Below are 26463 nucleotides of genomic sequence, written 5' to 3' on the forward strand. Positions count from 1 at the left end.
TATTTCCGACCCCTTTCCTTTAATTTTATTTAGTTTTGCAATTTGAATTTCAATAAATCTACACAAGTAGTGTAGATATTCGTCCGTCTCCCTATGGTGGAGTCGTTAGTTTTCGTTAGTTTAGTTGTTTGTTTTTGTTTAGGATTTGTTTGTGTGTTAGGGTTCATCAAAAAAGTAATTATCTTTTGCCCTATTGTCAGTTCTTTGGTAAAGATTTGTTCGGGATCGCAACGGTTGTCAAATTTTCAAATGCGTTTAGGCGAATCAAATGAGAATCATCCTTACGGCTACAACAAATCGTTAGACCGTCTCTCCGAAAAGGCTGTATATTCCAGCGATGTGTGCGAGAGATGTACCACAGTGCAAGATCTTTTCAACGATCGTAGCTCTGATGAAGGAAAACCTAATTTGATTCAATTTTATGTATTTGTTAATTTAGATTTCATTTGTAGATGGCGGATGGCTTTTAATTAATGAATTGATTTGTTTCAAAAAAAAAGAAAGCATTTGTTATTCCTCAAAAAAAAAAAAAAAAAAAAAAAAAAAGGGCAAGTGTAACCACCATTTTCAAAACATTACAAACCAATAACTAGATATGAGCATGTTCTTTTTCATCATCCTATATATTTATGCTACACTTGTAAAATTGATTTGTCAATAATTGTGACCTGTAATTTGACCTGCACACGTTCCAACGTTGGCCTCTTTTAAACACAATCCTTAGTAGAATAGTAGCCACATTGTACCAGTAGTATCTTGAGCAATGTTATACTAGAGTAGTAACCACAGTAGTAACAAAACTTCCTGTTGATGATGACAGACTACAGAGCAGAAATAGCAAAAATCTTTCTAATTTGTATTAGTGTATCGCATAATTTCTCCCTACAGATCTTTGGTACAAAATTTTGGTGATGTACAACATTCAAAACGTAGCTACTTCTGGAAGAGAAGCAGTAGCAAAAAACGAAACCTATGTCTGAAACCATCTTTTAATCTGCTGCCTGGAACCTTGTTTTTCACCATCTGGTTTATCAGAACTCTTCTGTGAAAACTTGGATCTATATTGTTCAATCAGCACATCCAGCTTATCCACGCCATCTTGGCCTAAACGGTCTTTTTTATTGTTCCTATTTCTCTTCTTCATAATTTTCCCCTCAGGACCATCTCCTGTAGGATTAATTACCTTTCTCTTTCTGGACTGCTTATCATTTTGAATGGAGGGTTTTGATTGAAGAGCATCCACAGTTCCATTTATGTGTTGAAATGATTTATCATGATTTTGCTTCTTTTCTTGGTTGTATCTATCTTCACTTGCTCGGACTGGCTGATGCTTCTTTCTTTGATTCTCTTCAGTAGCAGCCTCATCAGCTGCTCTATTTCCTTTCACGTGTTTTCTGCCAGTAACCCGATCTTCTCTTGATTTTTTATCATCTGGTGATTTCCTTTTTCTCGAATTCTCTTTATGTGATTTGGTGGATGAAGTTAAGGTGTCATCATTTCGATCATCACCAGCTTTCTGCAGCTGGTCATTAATTTTTAAGCCTCTCTTCCGTAATGTCTGAACATTATCAACAGCAAACTCCACAATAGGACGATGCGAAGGGCCAAATACCTCTGTTTATGAAAAAAATACCAAATATGAATAAAGCATTCTAAGGCATTTATTCAAATCATGAAGGGCATTCTTAAGGCATTTCTTTGAATGTTGAATGAGGCGTTTCTTAAACCACATCACTCAAATTATATGAATGAGGCATTTCCTCAACCACATAAGAAAAAACAAAAAGCAACTGCAATCTCAGGAAAAGAAAAATCTCTGACAAATTATATACTGCTCAAGTAATTACCAGGATTGTTGTTAAGCACTCTTAATGTCACAATAGCATGTTGATGCTCTGCAAACTCCACAAAAGCAACTCCACGAGAATGATTTTTCACCTTTCCATTCTTAACATCACTAAGAAACTTTATCTGCACAGCAGATTCAGAGTGCAAACAACTTTAGTCTAAAGCAACAGCACAAACAAATATATGCCAATAACAATGAGAAACACACAAACCTGCCGTATCACAGGGGTCTGCTTTGAAGCTTTGGAAACAACAGCGTCAATGCAGAGTTTTTTCAGTTGTTTTGGAGTCATTGACTTCGGTAAATTGTATATTACTAATCTTGTTTTGGAAACATGGAAATTTGGTGATTTAAGTTTAGTCATTTTTTTCTGATGCAACCTGCACAGGATCCAACCACCATCAATATACAATTGAAGGATAATAATGACATGCAGCAAATGCTGGCAAAATAGCAGCCAATAAATCTGCCTCAATTACCCTTCAAATAAATGACCACCATCTCTATAATCAAGCAAAAGTTGAAATTTAAAGAATTCCTTTGTGCAATCAAATCTAACTCCAAGCATATTGTCAATTCATAGGTCAACTATGCTACAGAAAATTTTTGCAGGGTTGCAATAAAAGGCTTCTTTGCTGGTAGCTTCAGTGACTGAAAGCTCAAGACTTCTTTGCTGGTAGTAAAGGTATTGTGTTTTCTATCCCATTACATAAATTCTTTGTGCAATCAAATCCAACTCCAAGCATATTGTCAATTCATAGGTCAACTATGCTACAGAAAAATTTTGCAGGGTTGCAATAAAAGGCTTTTTTGCTGGTAGCTTCAGTGACTGAAAGCTCAAGACTTCTTTGCTGGTAGTAAAGGTATTGTGTTTTCTTATCCCATTACATAATAGGACAGGAGGCCCATATAGCACATTAATCATAACTGCCTAAATGGTAACTACTAACTAGGATGTGAATCCCATTATTCAAAATAAATTTAACTTCTAAATATTGCAAGGACTTACGTTTGGCGTTTTTCCAAATCTTCCGCTGAAATCCCTTCTGCGGCAGGAGTTCCCTCAACTATCAGACCCTCCTGTACAAACCACAATGCAATTCTGTTCAATAAGCTTAAACAGTCTGTACAATATTTTTAGCCAAAAAACACAATAGCAGATGGAACTCTCAAATAAGCTTTCAAAAACACCAGCCAAGAAGAAATGGAAGGAAAGACAGACAAACCTTTGCCAGGTAAAGGTTGCGGTGGTCTTCAATCTCTTTTTTGGAATCCTCCAATGCTTTTTCATCAGCTGATTTCTTGTCCAGTGCCTTAAATACCTTCAACTGCCTTCCTTTCAGAAAGATTCCCAGACCAGGTGCAGCACTTGCTGCAGATACTGCTGCATCAGCTGCATCAATCATTTTAAATTTAAGGAATCCAGTTCCTCTTGGCCGCCTGCACATATAAGAATGATTATATACATCATATATATATATATATATTACCTCATGGGAAGAAAGATGCAAGAAGATATATGACCATACTTGGTAACGGGATGAACAACAGGAAAGAATGATTGGATTTTTCCAAAAGTTGCGAATCGTTGTTTTAATTCTTCAGGATCAAGATCAAAAGGAAGATTGTTTATGAAAACTGTTCTTGAAAGATCATCTTCCTCATTGACAGATTTAGTGGGTTTGACTCTCGCTTTTTCATCCTTAGTCTGGATTGTGTGTTCAGGTTCTACACTTTTGCCCAAGTTGACTGCCTTGGCAGGTACTCCGTCATTTGAACCATTGTTTAAAGAAGATTCTGTCACGGAGGATGTAATAACATTTTGAAGGACCTTTCGTGCTAATTCTGCTTCCTCTTCAAAAGTGATTGTGGCTTCCTTTTCTCCATCTGAGTCAGAGTGATCTCCATCTGAGTCAGAGTGAGCTCCATCTGAGCCTTCAGTCTTTGTTGCAAGAGCCAAATCATCATTCTCCAATGCATAATCAGTGTCACTGTCAGCATCTTCATCAGCAGATTCTCCTATCAAATGTTACAAGTCATGTAAGAGAAAATTTAGATCCTACATAACTGCTCAACAGAAATTTAAAAGTATCATGTACACCTGCACCACAAGTCAACAAGAGTATGTTTTGCTCATTTGAGCAAAAAATGACCAAACGAGCATAAAAAACTCTTGGGTCCACCCATACCCACCCCCACCCCAATTAAACAGCTCCAATAACAAAATTTGTTGAGAAATACAAACTATAGCTCTCCATTCCTCTCTCATCAAATAGGCCTTAAAAGGACTAAATTACCACCATCATTTAAGCGGCCAGGCAAAGGAGGTTAAGTTCCTTGATTTATGATTCCAAACTACTCTATAATGTCATCTAGATAAGTATAGCATTACTGTATTCATTTGTCCCAGAGTTTCCACCTCCAAGCCCCAACACCTAAAAAGGGGGGAAAATAGAGAAAAGATAGGCAAGGAAAATACAACACACTAAAAATTAAGAAAGTCTGCAGCTAACAGAATCTCCCAAGGCTACTGATATTACCAAGACTTATTTAGCTTATACTTAAGTCACCTTACTAAAGCCGCCTTTCTCACCACTCAAGTTTCTTATATGCCTCTCTCTCAAATCAGGAGAGAGTATAGAAATAAGACGATAGAAAAAGTGACATATAAGAGCAAATTACCATATAATGCAACATCTTAGATAAGCGGCTAAAAACTTTTTAAACCCAGGCATTTGAATAGAGAGAGAAAGAGGAATTACCATCATCTGAATCAACCATAGAAGTTACACCAGTTGTATAGAGTTTCTTTGGTACAGCCCAGTCAACAGCAATAGTTCTATTATTAAACTTTTTGCCATTGAACTTCAGAATAGCCTATGTGGAGGAAAAAAATAAAAAAAATAAAAAAAAAATTCATATATTTATACAAAAGACCCTCACAATTACCAAGCTAAAGGAAATTGAAACCAGATCAAAAGAACATACATTTTCAGCATCATGCCTGCTAGTAAATTTTACAAATGCAAACCCCTTGGCCAACCTGAAAAGGAAATTCAGTCATTTATACAGACATAAAGAAGAGGATATCATTTCCAGGTAATCCAGTCTGTTGTACAAAAAAAAAGCAATACCTTGTCTCTGGATTCCGAGGAATAAATACATCCCAAACAAATCCTGCAGCAGAAAAATGTTCATTTATCTCCTTGACTGTTGCCTGCTTCAGTGCAATAAACAAGTTTAAAATGCATTGCTTTACAAATGACGGTAAATTTGGAAATTGCTTATGATGAATAAGAAAACCACAGTACAAAAGAATTAACCTTAAAAGGAAGGTTACGGACTATGACTTTCCACTTTTGAGCTTTGGAACCCTGAATAAGACATGCAAACCAATTAGAATATCATGCTTATTCAGTTATAGCAAGTCAATTATCAAGTAAATTAAATGACACAAAACAGGGCCCAAAAGAACAGTGAAGACATCATGAAATCATGTTTAATCACACAGGGAAAATTTACAGTGCAAAGTAAACCTTCCTAATCCAGGCCTCCCACTCCTGCAAGTCACCTAATCTGCAATCTGCCTACTTATACCTTGATTTTGTTAGCAATTGTATATCTCTATATAATAATCAGTCATCTGTCTTATACTTGTATGATAGTCATCAATTGGACTTGATGTATGAAGTCACAATAGCCACATTTTTTCAAATCACTGAGTACATTACAGCATTACTCCATACAATATAAGTAAAAACATTAGATAAGAGGACACAGTGGTTCCAAGACTGTTTGGACTTAAGACTTAACATGCCAAAAAAATCTAGATTATGTAGTTCACAAATCTTTCTAAAGTTCACAGTCTGCAGCTTTTCAGGTACTCAACCATATGCCACATACAGGTTTCCAGCACTTAATCACTCTATCTTAACATGCGACTTGATATTGGGGAAACCATGCATCACATTTGAAATAACAGAAAAAGGCATGATTCATAATTGGGTAGCAAATCTAGCAATATGGGTTTACCTCTCCACCAAGTTGGCGTGCCCACACTGAACCTCCTTTGATTTCTTTTTGGTGCAAGGCTGCAACAGAAGCACGTGCAGATCTAATACTTGCATACAGCACTGCCGCAGCTTCCATCTTGCATCCATCTTGAGCAAGCCCTAAAACAACACCACACTGTTAATATCTGATTTTGAAGGCACAAAAGTAATTCAATTTCACAAGCGTTACAAGTCTTACAACAATAAAGCCCTATTGATTAGTTCAACATATAGACTACAGAAACTGCCTTTTTATATAAGCACTTTAAATGTTAAGAAAAAAACAGCTAACAAACCAATTGGGGTGGGTCCTACAGTATTTATCATCTACCAATCTTAACCCTTCAAAAAAAGTCTTGGATGTGCTTAGACAAACTAAAACAATGCAAGCCATATTTGCTGCAACTTATCTAGCCCATGGCTTTCAATATAGATAGCTTAAGCTCCATAAATCATAATGGAGGGGAGAGAATGCAAATTTCAGTTACCATGGTGCTGAAGCTCTTCTTTTGGAAGTGGATATGTGACTGAACACACTCCATCAATCTCCCTAGCACGACGCAGGACCTCCTCTGCCATATCAGCATTTAAAAGGCCTCCAAATATGACAGTTCTTGCAACCCTATATACATTTCAAATAAGTATTTTTTCATGAAAAATTTCAGTTTCATATTAGTAAAATACAAGTTATAATTATATAATCAGATATGGCCATATGCCCATGGAAAGTACACAATTTGCCTAAACACAGCTGTGCTGTACAAATTGTCCAACTGCTACATTCTCAAATATATATAATCAGCATATAATGAATAATTCTCAAAGCTAAATTTCCAAAATTAGAAAATAAAATTTGCAATTTAATACCTTTGTTTATCTGAAGATTTGCCAACTTCAATTGGACCAGCAGGGTCTCCCTTTGCTTTCTTTGGTGGCTTAAGTGATTTACCTATAATAAATACAGGCATGTCAACTTTGACAACCGAGTAACCTTACACAAATAGGATTGAAGTGAACATAATGGAGCATATTGAATATCCTACCAATATCAGGTTTACTTGGAGGCTTAACAGGCTTTTCAGCAACATGAGGAGCACTATCCTTCTTATCTGTTTCCATTATATAAATTCACGTATGTCACAATGACAAACAAGTGATTTACTCAAATACAAAGTAGGATGAAGCAGAGATGAAGGAACATTATCAATAGATGTATCGAAATATCCTACCACGTTTACTTGGAGGCTTTTCCTTCTTTGCAGCAACATGAGGGGGATTGTCTTTCTCATCTGTTGTCACTACAAATTCAAGTATGTCATAATGACAAACAAGTGATCTCACACAAATAAGATGAAAGCAGGCATAAAGAAGCATTGCCAATATAAATGTATTGAAATATCCATTCCTACCTATTTCATGTTTACTTGGAGGCTTTTCAATCTTTGCGACAACATGAGGAGCTTTATCTTTCCCATCAGCTGTCATCACATGTTCAAGTATGTCACAGTGACAAATAGGTGATCTTACACAAATACGATTAGAGCAGACATAAAGAAGCGCAATCTATATATGTATGTATTGAGATATTGTACCAATTCCAGGTTCACTTGGAGGCTTTTCAAGCTTTTCAGCATCATGTGCAGCACTATCATCCTCATCTGTTGTCTTATCAGCATCATTCGATTCAGCTGCTGCTCAAGCACATAAGCAAGAAGATTCAGCATGACTGAGAGGAAAACAAACTAGAAACTACATAATCAGTCGATATTTATTCTAACCTAATTAAGTCACATTTTTATCCTCCTTTGTAAAGATGTCCATTTATTATAAATGAATATGTCAACCAACCTGGATTAGTTTTAGCTCGACGTTGCTCCAACGAAGCACGATGAGAAGCATGTTTCACCACAATTCTCCGGCCACCAAGAGACGAACCATTTTTCATATCAATAGAACGGTCCGCATCCTCAGCAGTAGCACTGCGATCAAGTATAACCACATTAGTGAGTAAAAACAGCAAATGCATTAGTTTATATCACAACTGGAGATACATTCAGCATATTGTTCTGATGCTGAACAAAATGCTAAAACTTTGGGTCTTACTTCATCAATAACTAAAAATTCAATACAAGTATCAAATAAAATTGAAAAACCTCCACTAATTTAATTCAAGTTATTCAACTTACAATTGAACATAACCAAATCCTCGGTGTTCAGTTGAACCTGTAAAATACACCCATTTTATCAAAGTGAACAATTACTTACATTTCCAACAAAATTGCATAAAAACAATCAAATTAACCCTCTATTTCCAAAAATTAACAATAATTAAGATAAACCCAAATCACAAATCTTACAAAATATAGCATATTACAGAAAATTAACAATAATGGATTCAGAAAAAACCTTTCTTGGTGACCATGAAACAGCGGCGAATGGGACCCACATCACTGAAGGATTCTTCAAGCTGAGAATTGGAGAAAGAAAAGGGTAAATTTGAGATGAAGACAGTAGCAGGGCAGTGCTCAGTTTGCTTGCGTTCCTTCAATTTTTTGTTCTTCCCCATTTTTTTGGGTTTGGGAGGAGAGAGAAAGAAGTTGCGCAAGGTGAAGAAGAACAAGGGTTTAAGCTCAGGGCTTATTGGAGTAATAATCAAAGAGAAAGGAGTTTTTTCTGTATTGATTCGGGTCGGGTCGGGTCGAGAAGCTTTTTTGGGGATGGTTCGGATACTTGAGTTCATGACTTCATGGAATGAATCATTAGTAGTGTAGGCTCATGACATTGTAGGGGTGAGCTAACCGGGTACCCGGCCAAAATTTTAGGACCCGAACTTGGAATTGGTTGGAACCGGGTCCTAAAATTAGGATCCGGAATTGAAATTGGTTCAACCGGTCCTAAAATTTAGGAATTGGTATTGGAACCACCGGGTACCAGTTCCGGTTTCGGGTACCCACTTGTGTATGTAATTGTTAAAATATAATACAAATTATAATTCTTATTTTAGTTAGGTTCATTTTTAGCATTTAATACTTATATTTATATATGCATTAAGCTATTTGTATTTATGTTAGGTATTAATAATACTTTTTTAATTTACAAATTAAATACATTCAACATATTTTTATTATTTAAAATTTATTTAGTTTAGCATATATTAGGTTCTATTAAAAAAAAAAAAAAAAGGTAACCGAATACCCAACCATTTCTTGTTCCAAAAAGTTGAGAATTGGAATTAGAATTGGTTATAACCGGGTCTTTAATTTATTACCCGGAATTGGAACCACTGGGTCCAATTTCGACTCCGGACCCGCCGATTCCTAACCGGTTCCAGTTCCAATTCCGGGTACCCGGAATTTTTGCTCACCCCTAATATTGACACATGTCCCACATCCTTTGTAGAGTCGGAGGACTCAGAGTCTCTTCAGTTCGGCTTCAATTCAGTTCAGTTCCTAATTTGATCCTCTCACTTCAATTCAGTTCAGCCCTAATCAGTTCAATTTAGTAAATCGGAACAGGCCTTCATGTGATCGTATGAACAGTAGGCAATGATCATAGATTCATAGTTAGGGAGATGCCCATGGGTGCCAAAATGCCAATTACCATCTTCCCCCTAGCTCTAAGTTAAAATCTTTAGTAAACTTGGGGGTTTTTGTTTTTGGACCCAATCTTAGTGAGGTCATTTTTTTAAAAGTGGGGTCTACAAATGTCCTTCCAGATTAGATTGCATTATGAAGTTTTGGATACATCTGGAAGCTTCTAAAACTTTCTTAAGCAATCTTGTATGAACTCCAAGGGCTAGATATGCGTAGAACACTCCGAAAACTTGTACTTAAGAGCATCAATAATGCATTGTTTCTTATATGGTAGTTCTTATTCTCTCTCTTGTTCCACATCATCATAAATTCTTATTAAGCTCCACCCTTCATATACCCAAAGAAATGCACTAGGTCTTAACACTATATCTTAATCTCTCTCTTACTTTTAATAATTGCTCCATCATTATTATATTTGTCCAACAACACTTTTTTTTTTGAGGAACACTTTTTTTTTATTATTATTATTATTATTATTATTATTATTATTATTATTATTGCTACTACTACTACTAGTATATATGCTTGTTTTTTTTAATTATTGTTTTTTGGTATTAAACAACATACAAATGTATTGTTAAATATGAGTTATATAATGTACTTAAAAAAAATTGGCATTAATATTGAATATGGAGATAAGAACTTTTGCATACAATAACACATTAACAATGGTAAAAAAAACATAAACACAATTAAAAGAGACAAAGAAATACATTCAGAAATTAAAATTAATAGGAATAAAAATACATTTTATTCCTCACCATCATGACCAAACCGATCCCAGATATGTTCCATTAAGTCATCTCGCAATTGAATATGGGTTTCCCTATTTCGTACTCTCATCCTATTCCTTAGGTATGTTTGCATATCGGCACGCCAACGTACATTATAATTAGTTGGCGAGTCATCATCATTTTCTGCTTGATCAAACTGCCTAAAATCTCCATACTCTTCATTGTGAAGGTAACCTTGTCGTTCATCTTCAACAATCATGTTATGCAATATGATACAAGCTATCATTATTTTTTGCACAACTTCTATTTTCCATATTAGTGCCGGGTTTCGTATTATAGCAAATCTAGCCTGGAGAACTCCAAAAGCACGCTCAACATCTTTTCGTACCGACTCTTGGCGTTGCGAAAATAAATTTGCTTTTCGACCTTGTGGAAGTCGAAATGCTTGCACAAAAGTTGCCCATTCTGGATATATACCATCTGCTAGGTAATATCCCATATTGTATTGGTGACCATTTACTTCAAAATTGACTGGTGGCGCTCTTCCTTCAAAAATATCATTAAAAACTGGAGATCGATTTAGTACATTGATGTCGTTTGATGAGCCCGGAACTCCAAAAAAAGCATGCCAAATCCATAAATCTGTCGATGCAACTGCTTCTAATATTATTGTAGATTTACCATCTCGACCTTGAAATTGTCCTTGCCAAGCAGTTGGACAATTTTTCCACTCCCAATGCATACAATCTATACTTCCCAACATGCCTGGGAATCCACGCACCTCTCCAATGTGCAATAGCCTTTGTAAGTCTTCTTCATTTGGCTTCCTCAAATACACGTCTTGAAACTCGACAATTATAACATCAACAAATCTACTTAAGGCATTGAGTGAGCTTTTCTCACTAATTCTGACATACTCATCGATTTGGTCAGCTGCTACTCCATATGCCAATAATCTCATAGCTGCAGTGCATTTTTGTAGTGGTGAAAAACCGGGCTTACCAACTGCATCATATTTTTGTTGAAACCATGGATCGCATTGTTGGACTCTTTCAACTATATGCATAAATAACGACCTTTTCATCCTAAACCTCCGTCGAAATTGATCATCAGTATATACTGGATTCTCAGCAAAATAATCTAAGAATAACCGGTTGTGACCGGCAACACGATCACTTGGTCGATTGGGAGAACGATTCTTCCTCTGCCTTTGAGAAGTGGAACTCCTTCTAGTGAGCTTGGTAACAGTTTCAGCTACAATTTGATTGCGATGTGGCATTTCCATTACCTAATTACGAGCCATTTGCCGGACTTGTGAACGGGGGTTTGGATTTTCATGATCTAAGCTTGCAGAGCTTGAACTTGAACTTGAACTAGAAGCCATAATTATTTTTGAAGATACTGCGTATTGAAATTTTAGTGAAATAAGAGAGGAATTGAATTCTAAGTTGTGTAAACATTAATGTACAAGGTGTTATTATATAGATTTGAAAAGTTAAAGATGCTTGTAAATAATTGATGTGCCATGAAAGACACGTGACACACCATGCATTGTCACACAAAAGTCATATTATATCAATACAATGCTATTGATGTCGGCAGAAGAGCTCTGAGTACATCGATAATTCACCTGCAAAAGAAAATGCCTCAAAATTATTTATGTACGTGGTTTTTGACTCATATTTCAACATGTTTGTACTATTTGGTCTTTTGTCATTTTAAAATTACAAACATAAGCATGTTTTTTTTTGTTTTTTCAATACAACATAACGAATAAGATTAAGAATTACACTGATACGATTAAGAATTACACTGATACAATTAAGAATTATGCTGATACGATTAACTAATATCATTAACTAGTAGTAATTAAACATAACAACTATTGATAAACTACAATTACATTAAATTAACAATGATGTTTAAAAATAAAGTCATTACATGGTCATTAATTCGTCCCACAACTTATTTTTACGAGCTTCATCTTCCTCTGATAAAGTATCTCGACTTAGTAATGCTTGTAGTAGTTGATATTTTAATTCCCGTTCTTTCATGATTTGGGCTTGTCTTTTTCTTTCCTCTCTAATTCGTTCAACCTCAACGAACTCCTTCACTGCCTTTGCAGTTTCTTCGTTTGAATGTTGTACACTTGCAAGTTTCTCTTGCAAAGGATCAACCGAGATTCAACCGAGCTCGAACCCGAGTAGTTTATTGGTCGGCTCGGTTCATTTACACCCCTAGGTTTGACATTTCTTTATACTAGGGTGGCCAACGCGCGCGTTGCGCGCGAGTAGCTAGCCCTTATAGGTAAGTTTTATTGGCTTGTTTATACTCTTGACGACAAGGCATGAACGTCTAAGGAAAATTCCGTATACGACGTATAAATTTTGAGTTTTGTAGAAGTTTTATATTATCAAAGTTTGCAACTTTGCATTGCATTTATTTGCATCGTATCGTAAAGGAAGCCTTGTGAAATAAGGCCATAGAAATTTAGTGTTTTGCATCAACTAAAATAGTAAACGATTTTATTAAAAGCTGTAATGAGTTAGTGCAATATAAGCATAGATGAAGACGCTAACAAAAGGGTTGACTATAGCAGCATAAATGGTCATTTGTTCGTACAAAGAAAGAGTTTAAACAACCATATGCATTATTTAGGAATGTGTCGTGTAGGGACACATGGTGGAACTTATTGTTGTGATGTAGCAGCCTAGCTAGTTTAGCCTTAAGAGAATGGCTTTGAGAGTTCAGGTGAGGGATGTTGACGGTCCAATTTGAAAATACATGGGGTTGCTCCTCAAGCTAATAGCTAACAGCTTCGCCAAGCGGCCCAAGCACCCTGAAGAGTAATGCTGATAGTGTGTTAGTGGAAACAACACCGTGTTCTTTTTAGAAGGTTTCCCTGCTATGTTAATTTTGGCCAAGAAAGTTAAAAATTATACGAAGTAGATGTCAATTAGAAGCAAGGCACCAAATGAATGAAACAAATTTGTAAATCTGTACAATAAATTATAACTGGCAATCATTATCCATTACTCATCAATTTGATTATAATTGAAAAGCATAGAAAAGGCGTCTTACCTATCTGTGCAGCTAAGCCCTAGGTTTTGAGCAAGCCAACATCTCTTGAAGAGTTAAATACTACTTCCTTCCATTTAAGTGACTTTTATATAGCATTTGTTATTAAGAATTACTGCTACAATGAAATTTAAATATCACTAAAACTGACCTTCCATGATTACCGTTCTGCAAACTAATGGCGAAAAAGTGATCACTAATACCCTTATTTGGCACTCTATATACCAGCATACTGATGCAATAAGAGTCAAGATAATTCATTTGTCAGCTTAAAAGCGGTTCTTTATAAGAAAAAACAAAACAAAAAAAACCACATTAGTTCATCAAACCCCATTAGCTTAAAAAGGGGATCCGGTAACATATCAATTGAGTTAAGCACAAATTCAGGTACTCAATTCTTTCTTTTTTCACCGTTTAGGTACTTAATTTTTTTTACTTTGCTTTTGGGTACTGAGTTTAAAATTCCGACCAAAAATAATAAATCAGCCTAAGAATTCAGTACCTTTGGTTAAAGAATTCAGTACCTTGGTTAAGAAAAAGTGGCCCCCACCCGATTAAAAAATTCGTGGGTCACCCTTAATTTTTTTCCCTTTCTTATTCTTTATTACCCCTTTTTGCTCCTTTATTCTTTCCTTTTCTGGAAATTCTGCTGCGTCATTGTCGAAGAACACGAGCAAGTTTAGGCTCGATTCTGGGGAAAACGACACCAAAAGCCGCCATTTTTTTGAGCTAAGCTCAATTACTCATGGATTATGTTGATATTTTGATATAAATTTTGAAATTTTTGCCCATTTCTTGATGTTATTTGCGACCTAGGGTTTTCGATTTTTTGGGGTTTTTTTTTTAACAAATTGATGATGTCGATTTCTTGTGTTTTTTGTGTTAAATTTGTTGCTTTGTTGTTGTACGTTTGTTGTTGGATTAAGCTAGCAGCAGCAGAGGAAGAACCTAGCAGCAACTTTTTTTTTTTTTTTTTTTATAATTTCTAAAAAATCTGGGAAAACCTTGTTGAAGAATTTGTGCCTAAATAGACATGGTGAAGGAACCTGTTTTGATGATATTTGTTGCTGGTGTACTGCTACAGCTTCTGCGTTGCTGTTTTTATTTTTTTTTTATTTTTTTTTTATTGAAATTAATCAGGGAAAATCGTTTTGGATGAATTTTGTTAAGAAAACATGGTGTGCTGCTAGTGTTTTGCAGGTGTTTTCATGGCATTTTTTGGCCAAGTTCATGCCCCTTTAAATAGAGTAATAACGACTAATTTATGAGTCAAAGTTAAGATTTTTTTTTTAAAATATTAATTTTTTAATTAGGTATGGTTAGTGATGAGTTAGTGGTGAGTTAGTTCACCTGAAAATCACTTTGAGTACCAAAAACAAGCAAAAAAAATTGAGTACCTAAAAGGTGAAAAAAGGAAGAATTGAGTACCTAATTGTACTCTTAACTCCATATCAATTCTATACAAAGAATAAAATGAAGTAATTTTGGTAATTTCGCTGAATATTTAAGGGCATGTTGGGAAATTCATTTAAATTCATCAAGGGAAAATAGAACAATTAAGATTAGATGTATTGAAAGTTTGAAACCATATACCAAATGGTGTACTTTTACACATAAAAATTGAACAAAAGATTCACACTAATTCACAAACATGCCATTGATATACACAAATATGAACTACATATCAATTTTACTTTATGAATTTCCAGAAAAAGCACTAATTTAATCAATGAATTTATACTATTACAAAAATAGCCATCAAATAAACAACAATCAAAAACCCTTTTTGCTTATCCAAGTTTTTTTCACAACCTTCAAATTTATAGTCACAAATTTCAACAATTCAAAATGAAAATTAGCCCAGACTTGATTGGTGGCAAATTTAGGAGCAAAAATCAATACTCTGTACTAAACTATGCGATTAAAAAGCTAGACTCAATTAACTAATTACTCTAAATCAATACTGAACTATCAAAAGAAGAACATTCTCTATCTCTGACTGGTGGAAAAACTGTGAGTATAAATCAATACTAAACCAATTGTTGGCCACAATTCAGAACTAATATTTTGTTAGTGCAGGAGTACAAACCTTGTATTTTTGCCCTGTATAGAGAGGAGAGAGAAAGAGGCACCGGTGAGCGGTGACCCACCTCCCATGAAGTCCGGTCGTCATCTTCCGCTGCCGCCCCCTCGACAGGTAGCTGTGCTGTCCTACCCCCTCCCTCAACGTGGTCGTCACCACCCGATGGACCACGAAATGCATCTTTGATGTCATTTCTTGTATCAATTTTTCTCAATTGAAAATGTAAATTCAGAATTTTAAAATTCAGCACTTCAATGGAGAATTGTAAATTTAGAATTCAGGACTTAATACTTCTGTTCGGCAATTTGAACAGAGATGGAATTCTCCATTAAAGTGCTGAATTTTGCAATTCTGAATTCAGCACTTAATACTTCTCTTCGGCAATATGAACAGAGATGAAGACACATGCAGAGCAGAGAAAGACACATGGAGAGGAGAGAGAAAGCTGGAGGGAGAAGGTGTTAATTATTGTGGTGGTGTGTTAATTATTATGGGGGTAATAAGGTAAATAAACAATTTTGAGGGTATAAAGGTCCGACCACTATTCATAAGAACATCTTTCCACTTTTTATAAAGTAGGGATTTGTAGATGGAAAATTTCACGTGTTTACTTCCTTCATCTTTTAAGCGTTACACTTTAATTGCCACATAATTTTAAGTGAAGTTTTAACGCAAAGTATCTATGACTTATAACTGAAGTTAATATATCATTGAAATTGTAGAATATAGGAAGAAAATTGATAAAGAAATATTAATGGGTGGAAAACTTTTGTATACACCCGGTTTTCAGTAATTTACTGAATATCGGGTACACTTTTGTCAGATTTAGTGTCACTTTTGTCAAATTTAGTGTCACTTTTGTCAAATTTATCAATGAAGCATAAATAACTTTTATATATGCCAGGGTAACTTTTGTGCGTTTTAGTGTAACTTTTGCACATTTTATTGTCACTTTATAACCGATGTTCAGTAATTTACTGAACATCCGTTTTATTTAAAAGTTTGTCTTTGATAGAGAATATCCATAGAATATTCTCATCCTAGGTTTAGGATATATTTTGTATAAGATTATCTTTGATATCTGTACATATCTTATAGTTACCTAATATGATTAGGTTTCTTATTGTAACCCTATAAATATTGATCAATGGAAATCACTCTAATTAAGGAGTTTATATTATCTGACATGGTATCAGAGCTTAGGTGAGATCTTGAGATCATATACAAAAAATTCTCACTATGCCGGTGGGTTAGAAAATTAAACCCACCGGCGGGATATACAAAGTTTTTTATGCTTCCACAAACACACATATAATTTTTTTTTCTTTTCTCAAAGTTTTTTTTTTAGAATCTTTATGTAACCTTGCGCCTCCCACCAACAGTAGCAATCGCGAAAGCCTCCTCCATCATTGTTGGCAATCGCATACACTACCGCCTCCCACTACTGGCAGTAACCACATCTGCCAACCTACTCCATGTGCCGTACTCTATTTCCACCTCCCCATGACCAACAATGATTCTTACATTGCCTCATTGGTTTTTTTTAACACATAATCATATAGATTTTGTTTTGGTGGTGGTATATCACAATAAGGTCAACTTTTGCACATCTCTTTTGCTATCAAGTTAGCTCCTTTTATTGTTGCAGCACTTGGAATCTTTGTGGAGTATTACTTCTTGCTACCTGGTTTCTCTTTTGAGAATTGATTAATTTCAAGCGATGGGATTTAATCTTTTCTTGCGCAATTTTATTTGTTTTTCTTCAATTGTGATTTCACGTAGTAGAGTAGTGTCTTCTCCCCGGTGATGGTTTGATCCCTTAGCTTCTTCTTCTCTGGATCTGCAACTTAGCCCAAGTATATGCGTGACTCTTCTCCTTCAGCCTAAAAGCGCATATCTCTACTATACGTAGGTCGTGGTTGTTGCTTCTCATCGTCATCACCAGCACACGTCTACTACTTCTCTTTTGATCATGGGTTACTATACTATCCTTACCGTTCGATGCGTGATTTAGATCCAGTCTGAGCATCCGATTTTCTCCCGCTCCGACTGCGGGGGTGTGATAGAGAATATCCATAGAATATTCTCATCCTAGGTTTAGGATATATTTTGTATAAGATTATCTTTGATATCTGTACATATCTTATAGTTACCTAATATGATTAGGTTTCTCATTGTAACCCTATAAATATTGATCAATGGAAATCACTCTAATTAAGGAGTTTATATTATTTGACAGTCTTAATGGGTTTAGTGACGGAGCCAGAAATTTCAAATCGGGGGACAAATAGACATTATATAAATTGACCCAAAGAAAATAGAAAAAACCGATATTTGTACACATAGTTAAATTGTTATAGGTTTACAACTTAAAAGCTTCAAAATATTAAGTCAAAAAATCGAACATCGTATACCATTTTTCCCTCCAAAAAATATTCGATTATGAGTTAAATTTTCTTGAAGATTTTGAACATAAGATAAGATAGATGATGAAATGCACTTGTCATAATTCCAATAACAATTTTAAGTCGGGAATACAATTATTTTTTTATTTTGAAGGAAAAGGGGATTACAATTATTTGAATACATATAATTGTTGGTTTCAAAAAAAAAAAAAACATATAATTGTTACAGAAAAATGGAATGATATTGTCCTGACATATAATAGCAAAATGTTGCAATAAAATGAGATATCAGGGATTTGATCCCGCGTTCAGTCAAGTTTTAAACCATTGCTCTGCATCATTTGTTGTAATATAATATTGCATGCAGTAAGCATATAAATCAGCCAGTGAATGGGTTTAAATGGAGATCAGAAATCACTTTAATTATTAAATTATTTTGGATTTTTTACAAAAGAAAATTATAAATAGATAAGTAGAGAAAAAAAATAAAATTAAGAAACAATACTAAACTTATTTGCATCATTCTAAAAAGCAAAAAAATAGCCCTGACGTGATATACAAGCGAACATGCCGAATCTTTAACGAGCCAAACTCAAACAAGAATTTAAAAATATCAATACTAAACATTAAAATTATTGCCAAATTCATACCATCACACCCACTAGTATAGTTAGTATATCTACTAAAATAGGCGTTAATAAAAGATACACGTGTGATAATTTGATAATACAAGACAAATATAATTAAAAAAATAAAATAAAAATAGTGACAGATGATAAAATCCAAATATAAGTTCATCCATATCCCAGTTTTTTCTTCTTCAATCTTCCTAAACAAATATTGAGAAAACTAATGAGGAAATCCTTTAACGGAGGATACGGTGGCGGTGGTAGCGGCAAAAATATGTTAAAAAGAGTTGTAAGAACCAAACTTAAAAATTTCCAAGAATCTCTACCTTCACCAAATTCTTCTACCACCAAAAATTGTTCATCTTCTTCAACAAAATGTAAAAATTCATCACCCAAACATGCCCTTTCTATCTCCTCCACAACCCCAAATAGTATTAATGGACACCCATTTTCTCCCCCTTCACATTCTTGGCCTCTTTATCCTAATTATGTGATTAATAATGGTGTTAGTGTTAATGAAAATGATGATGATAATGGGGTTAGTGAGGTTGATAGTGAATGGGAATGTTTGGAGAATTATTATGATCCTATTTTTGGTGTTGTTCCTTCTTCTAATGAAGTTCAAAATGCCCTTTTCTCCCTTCAACAGTAAGTTTATTTTTTATACCGTATGGATTTTGTTATGATTTTGTGACGTTATTGAAACACTCTGTGTATAATGTGCCTGGTTTCTTATATTCTATTAATTTATACAAGTTAGTCGATCGAATTAATGGTTTAATGTTGTCGTATTAATTTAATACTAGTGCGATGAATGTCAAATTCTAAAGTGCGATAGAAACTAACTAATTTTGTTAGTTGTTTAATTGATGAAGTTGAATTGCAATCAATTGCCCATATTATAGTCATGATCTTTGGAATCTTTTTACTAGAAACTAACTCATTCCGTAGTAAATGGCTTTAAATAAGGAAAGTTTAAGTCTTCCGCTTTGTTTTGTGCTGGTTTTGACTTTTGTTTAAGGTGCTAGTATTGTGTTTTCATTTGCATAATTTTTATTACTGTTTCAAGCTTTTTTTCGTACATTTCTCCCTTAGCTTAGTTTTCAGCTATTTTTAGTGCCCATAATTAGTTTCCAGAGTGCTTTACCTATGGCTGCACTGCTGTAGAGTCTTTCATCCACTCTCACGCTCGCAATCTGCCACCGAAGAGATGTCTCATGATGTAGACATAGACATGGATGACCAAACGAAGAGTTCCTCCGATACATTGCAAAGAACATCCTCAAAGGGTTCAGAGACAGATTGGATTGAGCCGTCAATGCTTCCATATGATAGGAATTTGTCACAATCTCCTGGATGGGGGACGGTGCATGATGCTTTCCATCTCTTGCAAACTGAGCCTAGTGTTCAGGTAATTTCGAGTATAGTTTTTGTGGAACATATATGGTTTTAATCACTTGTGATATTGCAATAGATTAAACCAACTAATTATACCGATTATCTGAAGGTTTACTTTGTAGTCTTGTTTATGGATAATAAAACAAGCAATTCAGTAAAGTAATTCAGGTCATTTCTAGTCTTCCAGCTCTTTACTACTGGTATGCTCACTTGGAGTAGTGATAAAAGATATAGGAAGTGTTGTTTGGCTGATTCGGAGTAATGAATTTTATGACGTTCAATTTGTAACCAACCTCATTAGGATACACAACAATTATGGTGAAATAGAGGAACTATATAAGAAACCTTTTTCAGATATCAACCAATTAACCAATATCTTCGAAGTATGTTTTCTTAAAAGAAAAAATTCTTAGTATTAGTTCTGCCTTCAGGCTACATTATTTTTATATTGTTATTGTGAAAGAGTTTATTACATTGCAGAGAATGGTGGTATCGTTGTCATCTGATAAAGCTGTTTGGGATGCTGTTCTGAACAATGAAGCTGTGCGAGAGATTAGGGCTTCTTATCGTGATGGTTAGTGTGCTGCTCTAATCATATTACTGATTAATGTAATTGTATTTGCATTATACAAGTATTTTTCAACATATTCAGAACATTTTTATGTGCTTTGTTAACCAAATTAAGTTTTCTGATGTCTCAAAATTTTCATTCAAGTTTTCTATGGTATGTGCAGCTTCTGAATCGATTCCTCCGAGCTCTGTGGAGAAATCTGGCTCCTCTAAAGAAAATTTTAAAATATTGAAGTGGATGTTTGAAAATGTGAAGATGAAATTGTTGGATATTCTAGAGGATATTTCACAGTTTTTGGGCGAATTATTCAAACCTCTTGATTGTGAGATAGAAGGAGAGTCTTATGCTTTCACAGAGAAGCTCAAGTCAACATTCTTGATCACGGTGGTAGTGTTGTTGATAGTGGTAGTTGCTCGCGGACACATGACTTGATCAATTAATATTCGTCGACATTACTCAATATGCATTTTCTGGGAACACTATGTATTGGACTTGGTTTTTTGAATGTTTGGCATTTAGTTTTGATGAATCTTGTATCAATTATACTCCGTATTGTTTATGTTTTTGTACCTTTAAATTGATAATTTTTAATGGCAAATTGTTATTCTAGTATTAATACCAATGTACATCAATAGGTGAATTTACAAGTACAACAATGAATTTACAAGTACAACCATGAAGCACCAACACCGCAACACGGCAACACCAATATCACAGGAGTGAACATGATCTAGTATGGAAATGCTGTCAGTCAGCTTATCTTAATACAATTGTATATCACATTATCACTTGAATAATTCAGTTGCGATTGCAAGTACGGATAGTTTTATAGATTCTTACTGTAGACATGTTAAACCGGTAGTTAATGAATTAATCTAACAGTAATATTAGTTCTTCTAGTAACAAGGGAGTTTTTTCGCAAGGGGTATTGAAAACTCTGTTCAAAGGTGTAGAAATTACTTCCGAGACCATAATACAATTACAGGCCTAAAGGGCTATATATGTTATGCATTTGCAGGATCAATAAAGTTAAACGATTAGCAATCAAAAGCTTTTGTAGCATACTAACATTAAAAGTTTCATATTAATCAAGAATTTAAACTCATACTTACAGTTGATCTTTGAGGTCTCATACTTACTTACAATAGGTCCTACATACATGTAATGGGGTGTTTGAAAACATCGAATGCTTTCAAGTCTAGCCGAGGTCAATAACGCTATTCAAGAGGTACTCTGCATCAAGGGAAACAATGGCTCGCTTGTCAAGGTTGCCAATTGAACAACATTCCTTCTCTTTGGGATTGAATGCCACAACATCTTGAGCAAAAGAACAATCTGATCCAGCTGACACCTACGCAAATTGCAGGAGGCATATAAATTACACATTATTCTGAGACAAGCTAACGAGAGGAGATACTGCAATGAATAAATGATTACTCTGTTTATAGTGGCAATGACAGCTCAAAAAACTTACATCATACAGGGTTTCTCCAAGTTTAAGTTTGACAGCTCCGCTCTTGTAAACAAGCAACTTCCCCATCAGTCCTGCAGGCAAATCTTCCAAACTGCAGCTTTGCTGCGAACTACCTGCTGTACTAGATCCCTTTGCCCCCATGTTCGTTGTCATTGGACCCTTTTGACCTCCTGATGGTCCTAAACTGTCTTCAATTTCTTTCCCCTTAGCAGTAGCAGATCGTTTAACTCCTGGAAGAGATGGAGGAAGTTGGAAAAACAGCAACCGTCCTTGACCTGTCTCTTCTGGTTTCTGTGAAGTATCACAATTCATTAGGACATATTAAACACACAAGCATCAGGAGTATTATTTCCATTTAAAAACACTCACCAGAAATCCAAGTTCTGAGGCAGGACTTATTGAATTCTCATCATAATTTGACTTCGTTGCAGCTTCCCCAAACTCGGCTTCATCAAGAATGACTAAAAGGAATAGCCAAAAGATATCAACCTCAGAGCAATAAAAATTTTAACTCCAAAGAAAATAAGCGATATAAATGTATGTTGCTAGGGACTTTTTAGTTGCATTGAAAGTCTTTGTGTTCACAGGTTCAAAATTCTCACATGATGGTTTGTGCTTGATTTCTATGTCTTCGACTTCTTTACTGACCTGGATCTGCTATTTGATAATCCATGGACTTTCAAAATATAATTTGCTCTTAGAGTCTTATCTTGTTAGCATATGACTTGCTTCAGTGTGAAACTAAACAACACTTGATTCATAGCTTTCAAAGGCCAAAGCATACCTGGATCACCAGAGTATGGCCTCCTCCATGGAAGTGTGGTAGGATAGTAAGTAGTAGTGTAGTTCTGCAGTTGATGACAAAAAACATATTGTCAGCTTAAGTGTAATAAGTCAAGGATAAGAGAGAAAATGACAAATTAAAGCTTTCATAATTCATACCCAAGGCTCTTTGTACTCTTTGGTTTTAAGAACTTGATCATCTCCTGAACTCTTTTTTGTCACACTTGGTCCAACTGCAGGTAGAGATGAAACAGGGTGCTTGGTGCTGTCATCCAAGTCCATAAGATCCGATTTTTGGCTGTGTTTGAGACCTTCATCTTGAAGAACATCAGATCCCCTTGTGGTGATGGAACTCTTTACTCCTCCATGAATAAAGGTGGGTTGCATTTGAGCTACAAGTATAAAATCCAACGTAAGTCACTGATCTTGAACAAATATCAGTAGCAGTAGCTAGACAAGAAAGCTAATGTGGCATTGGCAGCCAGGTGCAAGGCCGTTTTCTAGTTTTCGTTATGGAAGAAGCCAAAGCACCATTACAACAAACTAATAGAAAATAATCTTAAATTTCAGCCATATAGATGTCATAGCAAACTTTATCAAGACAGAAATGTCATACGAGTAGCAACCATTAGTGGCAAGTCCAACAAAGAAGAGATCACGGAAAGGAGGTAAGGACTACAGTGAAAATTAGAACGCATGGTAGTCAAGAGAAGCTTTTGATCTGTTATATCATAGGTGTATCTAGGAACTTCACAATCATAGGTCTCTTGCATATCCGATGATAAGCCAAAACACACACACATATACTGATGTAACTCTATTTGCACAAAATATGTGCCCCATTTGAGTGAATGTGTGATGCGCCTAACTTTTCCTCATGAGTCATGCTTCAGCATTGGAATTTCTTAGCACCTCAACTCCATGATAAACAATATACTTCACATTTCAATTTAAAATGTGGAATAGCTTTTAGGTTTAACCATAGGTTCATAAATCAAATCCCTCGGCTTATGGTTATGTGATAGTAACTTGCCAAGGTGAAAGGTGCCACACTACGGAGCCTTGTGAAGGCAGTGGCTTTAACTCTTTAAGTATATAATGAATGTCCATATTTGGTTTGGTTTATCTATGTATAGCAAAACATGTTGGTTATAGAGTTTCTTCCACTAAAGAGAGTTCGGGGAAATACACTAGCTTCACTATAAGGCAATCAACAAGAGACACCAAACAAGTGGAACAACATTACAAATTGATGTTACTGCTAATTGCTAAAAACATTATTAGTATACTTCATCGCACATTTGCACCCCAGTCCAAACAAAGTATTTGTTCAATTGCTCATACAATAAAGAAACTCACCTTTGTTCTCGGCTTTAAATCGTTGTCGAGACTTGCCCTGAAACACACAAAAGGGGGAATTTGTAATTTACACCCCTCTAGCAGGGCCAAAAAAAAAAAAAAAAAAAAAAAAAAAAAGGATCTCAAAGAAAACAACATTTTCATATCAACCTATTATCGATTGCATTAACTTTCTTAATAAGTAATCACAAACCTAAATGCTGTTTAAAATAAAACTAGGAAGAAATCAAAAGTGAATATATTAATCTCATAGATTGACACAATGACGCACGATTTTGTTATGCATTCCGAAATAAATACGAACCAAGGGAAAGACTGTATGTAACATAAGTTACATAACATTAACATTATTACACCGTATTACTCGCTAATACTGTAATTAAACAAGTAGTCTTGATCACTTACTCGTTCATCAAAACGCTGAAGCAATAACTTCGCTTCCGTATCATCATTTCCATCAGAAATTTCTCTGCAAATTATTCCATCAAACATTTTAAGTAATCTTTAAATCAAATTAAACAAGAAAATGAAATATAATTTAGGTTGAAATTTCTTTTACTTTGTCGTAGTAGTAGCTTTTCTAGTCTTTCGTTGCGATGGAGCTTTTGGAGCGAATCTGGGCTGTAAACATCAAAGATAAAATTGGAATTTAATAAAAAAAAAAAAAAACAAAGAAAAAAAGAATGAAAATTGAAATTGAAAACCAGAAAAATGCTTAAATACTAACCTTTCGAGGGGAAGGAGAAGGTTTATCTGAATCCATTGAAAATTAAACGGAAAATTACGGAAATCTGCGAAATTCGGAAAATGTAAGATTTTAGGGAAGAACAAACATAGGAATTTCCGGTGTGAATTGATCGGAAAACTGGAAATTTTCCGGTGAGAATTGATCGGAAGAAAGGAAATTTTAGGGTTCCAGGAAGGAAAAAAAAAAAAGTTAGGGTTGAGAATCGAACCTGCCACCTTCGCAAAATTGAATGTGAGGTTTACCACTGAATCAATTTGCGAACTTATGTTAATGATGAATGAAATTAATATATACGTAGTATATTTCCAAGTTAAATGAACCATACTCCTTAAGTTATCACTTAATTCACCAATATAATACATCAAAATTTTCTTGTATTCATAAGTTTAACAGAAATATTACCAAATGTAGTTGGTCTTGTATAGACCCAGTCTACAATAAATATAATCACATTCTGGATGATATAATCACATTTTTAGATGATATAATTATCTTTTTGTGAGTCATATTTTGAATTATATAATCTCATTAGTAAATCATTTAATCTAATATATATATATAAAGGGGAGTTTTGTAATAATATAATGACATTTCAGATGATATAATCACATTCGTATGGTATAAAGGTTGGGTCTACGATAAGTTATTGTAGACCGGGTCTATTCTAGTCTTTACCGTAACTGAAACGGGGTGTATGATCTGTCTTTTATGACGTGGTTAAAAAACCAGCTAAGGTTGGTTTTTTCCCAAGTTATCAGCATCAATTGACAAAAAGGTCCCTGAATAGATGGGGTAAAGTGACGATAATAGGGCTAGATGTACAAATTAAAGCAATCATAAAGATAAACTGGGAATTGCCCATTAATTGAACTGATATTAACTTCCTGTGATGATTCAGTCTTTTGCAGTACTATTGTTATGTTGTTTATTTGCTTAATTTACTTTAATGCATGCTGATTTATCTCATTAATTAATAATCACTTTTGGGGCATGCTCTGAAGGCATTTAAGGGGCTGGTTAAACTTCAAGCTCTTGTGAACAGAGGCCACTTTGTCAGCAAACAAAGCACAGACATGCTAATGATTTCTTGAAAAGAGCGACAAAAAACCAAGAAACATGTCCTTCCAACAGCTGGTGATGCAACAAATTTCAGCGCAAGACTATCACAATTGCAGCTTTGCAGCATCTGATTACCTGCCAAGTTATTGCATGAAGGAAAATTCTACTATGGTCCTCTTTATTTGTACCACCACTATACTTAATTATCATTGGTCGATTTTTCATTTTATTTTTTTACCTTGGTCAAACCTTAATTTTGGTATTTTCCTTTTTTAATTCATTTTTTATTTTCCAAAATTTAATTAATGAATTTACAAAAATCATTCTAATTACATTTTCAAAATTATTAAAATCAGATTTAAATTAAATCAAAAAAACAATTAAATCAAAAAACGATTAAATTAAAAAAATCAAAATCAAAAAATTGTTCATCATGTTCTTCATAGTTCATCAATGTTCTTCAAGTTTTTTCATCCATGGATGAGATAAAACACGAACACATGATCTATGTCCATTAAATTCACTCGCGCATCGAAAGCGATTTACAATATGGCTTGATTCAAAAAGCTAAGCAAATGCGAAATTTTAATATTCAAAAAATTTGGGATCTTTGCGAATTTGGGCAGCGATTGAAATCCCAAAATAATA

At 34.7% G+C, this 26463-nt stretch overlaps 3 protein-coding genes across 4 annotated transcripts; 1 reads left to right on the forward strand and 2 right to left on the reverse strand.

The window, feature by feature from the left end:
- Nucleotides 1-752: 752 nt before the first annotated feature.
- On the reverse strand, nucleotides 753-8502 carry LOC145631806 (uncharacterized). Of its 2 annotated transcripts, none has more exons than XM_081683985.1 (20): nucleotides 8308-8502; nucleotides 8088-8124; nucleotides 7750-7880; nucleotides 7494-7592; nucleotides 7311-7379; nucleotides 7131-7190; nucleotides 6945-7010; nucleotides 6769-6850; nucleotides 6390-6523; nucleotides 5882-6021; nucleotides 5173-5223; nucleotides 4984-5066; nucleotides 4838-4892; nucleotides 4612-4726; nucleotides 3379-3868; nucleotides 3076-3289; nucleotides 2859-2929; nucleotides 2061-2229; nucleotides 1848-1971; nucleotides 753-1614 (listed from the first exon to the last, which is right to left on the reverse strand). In XM_081683985.1, the coding sequence occupies exons 1-20, from the start codon at nucleotides 8465-8467 to the stop codon at nucleotides 971-973; spliced, it is 2994 nt and encodes a 997-aa protein (XP_081540111.1). In that variant the 5' UTR covers nucleotides 8468-8502; the 3' UTR covers nucleotides 753-970. The 2 variants fall into 2 exon arrangements, with proteins under 2 accessions (XP_081540111.1, XP_081540110.1); XM_081683984.1 differs by having other exon boundaries at nucleotides 7131-7199.
- Nucleotides 8503-18634: 10132 nt separating this feature from the next.
- LOC145630333 (uncharacterized) lies at nucleotides 18635-21008 on the forward strand. The gene is made up of 4 exons (XM_081682584.1): nucleotides 18635-19071; nucleotides 19591-19834; nucleotides 20302-20395; nucleotides 20556-21008. The coding sequence occupies exons 1-4, from the start codon at nucleotides 18647-18649 to the stop codon at nucleotides 20822-20824; spliced, it is 1032 nt and encodes a 343-aa protein (XP_081538710.1). The 5' UTR covers nucleotides 18635-18646; the 3' UTR covers nucleotides 20825-21008.
- Nucleotides 21009-21444: 436 nt separating this feature from the next.
- LOC145630334 (uncharacterized) lies at nucleotides 21445-24959 on the reverse strand. The gene is made up of 9 exons (XM_081682585.1): nucleotides 24736-24959; nucleotides 24568-24629; nucleotides 24414-24477; nucleotides 24009-24045; nucleotides 22809-23041; nucleotides 22651-22714; nucleotides 22236-22327; nucleotides 21867-22157; nucleotides 21445-21743 (listed from the first exon to the last, which is right to left on the reverse strand). The coding sequence occupies exons 1-9, from the start codon at nucleotides 24769-24771 to the stop codon at nucleotides 21591-21593; spliced, it is 1032 nt and encodes a 343-aa protein (XP_081538711.1). The 5' UTR covers nucleotides 24772-24959; the 3' UTR covers nucleotides 21445-21590.
- Between the last annotated feature and the right edge of the window lie 1504 nt (nucleotides 24960-26463).

The sequence above is a fragment of the Chenopodium album genome, chromosome 5, assembly GCF_948465745.1.
Source record: "Chenopodium album chromosome 5, dcCheAlbu1.1, whole genome shotgun sequence".
Taxonomy (NCBI): Eukaryota; Viridiplantae; Streptophyta; class Magnoliopsida; order Caryophyllales; family Amaranthaceae; genus Chenopodium; species Chenopodium album.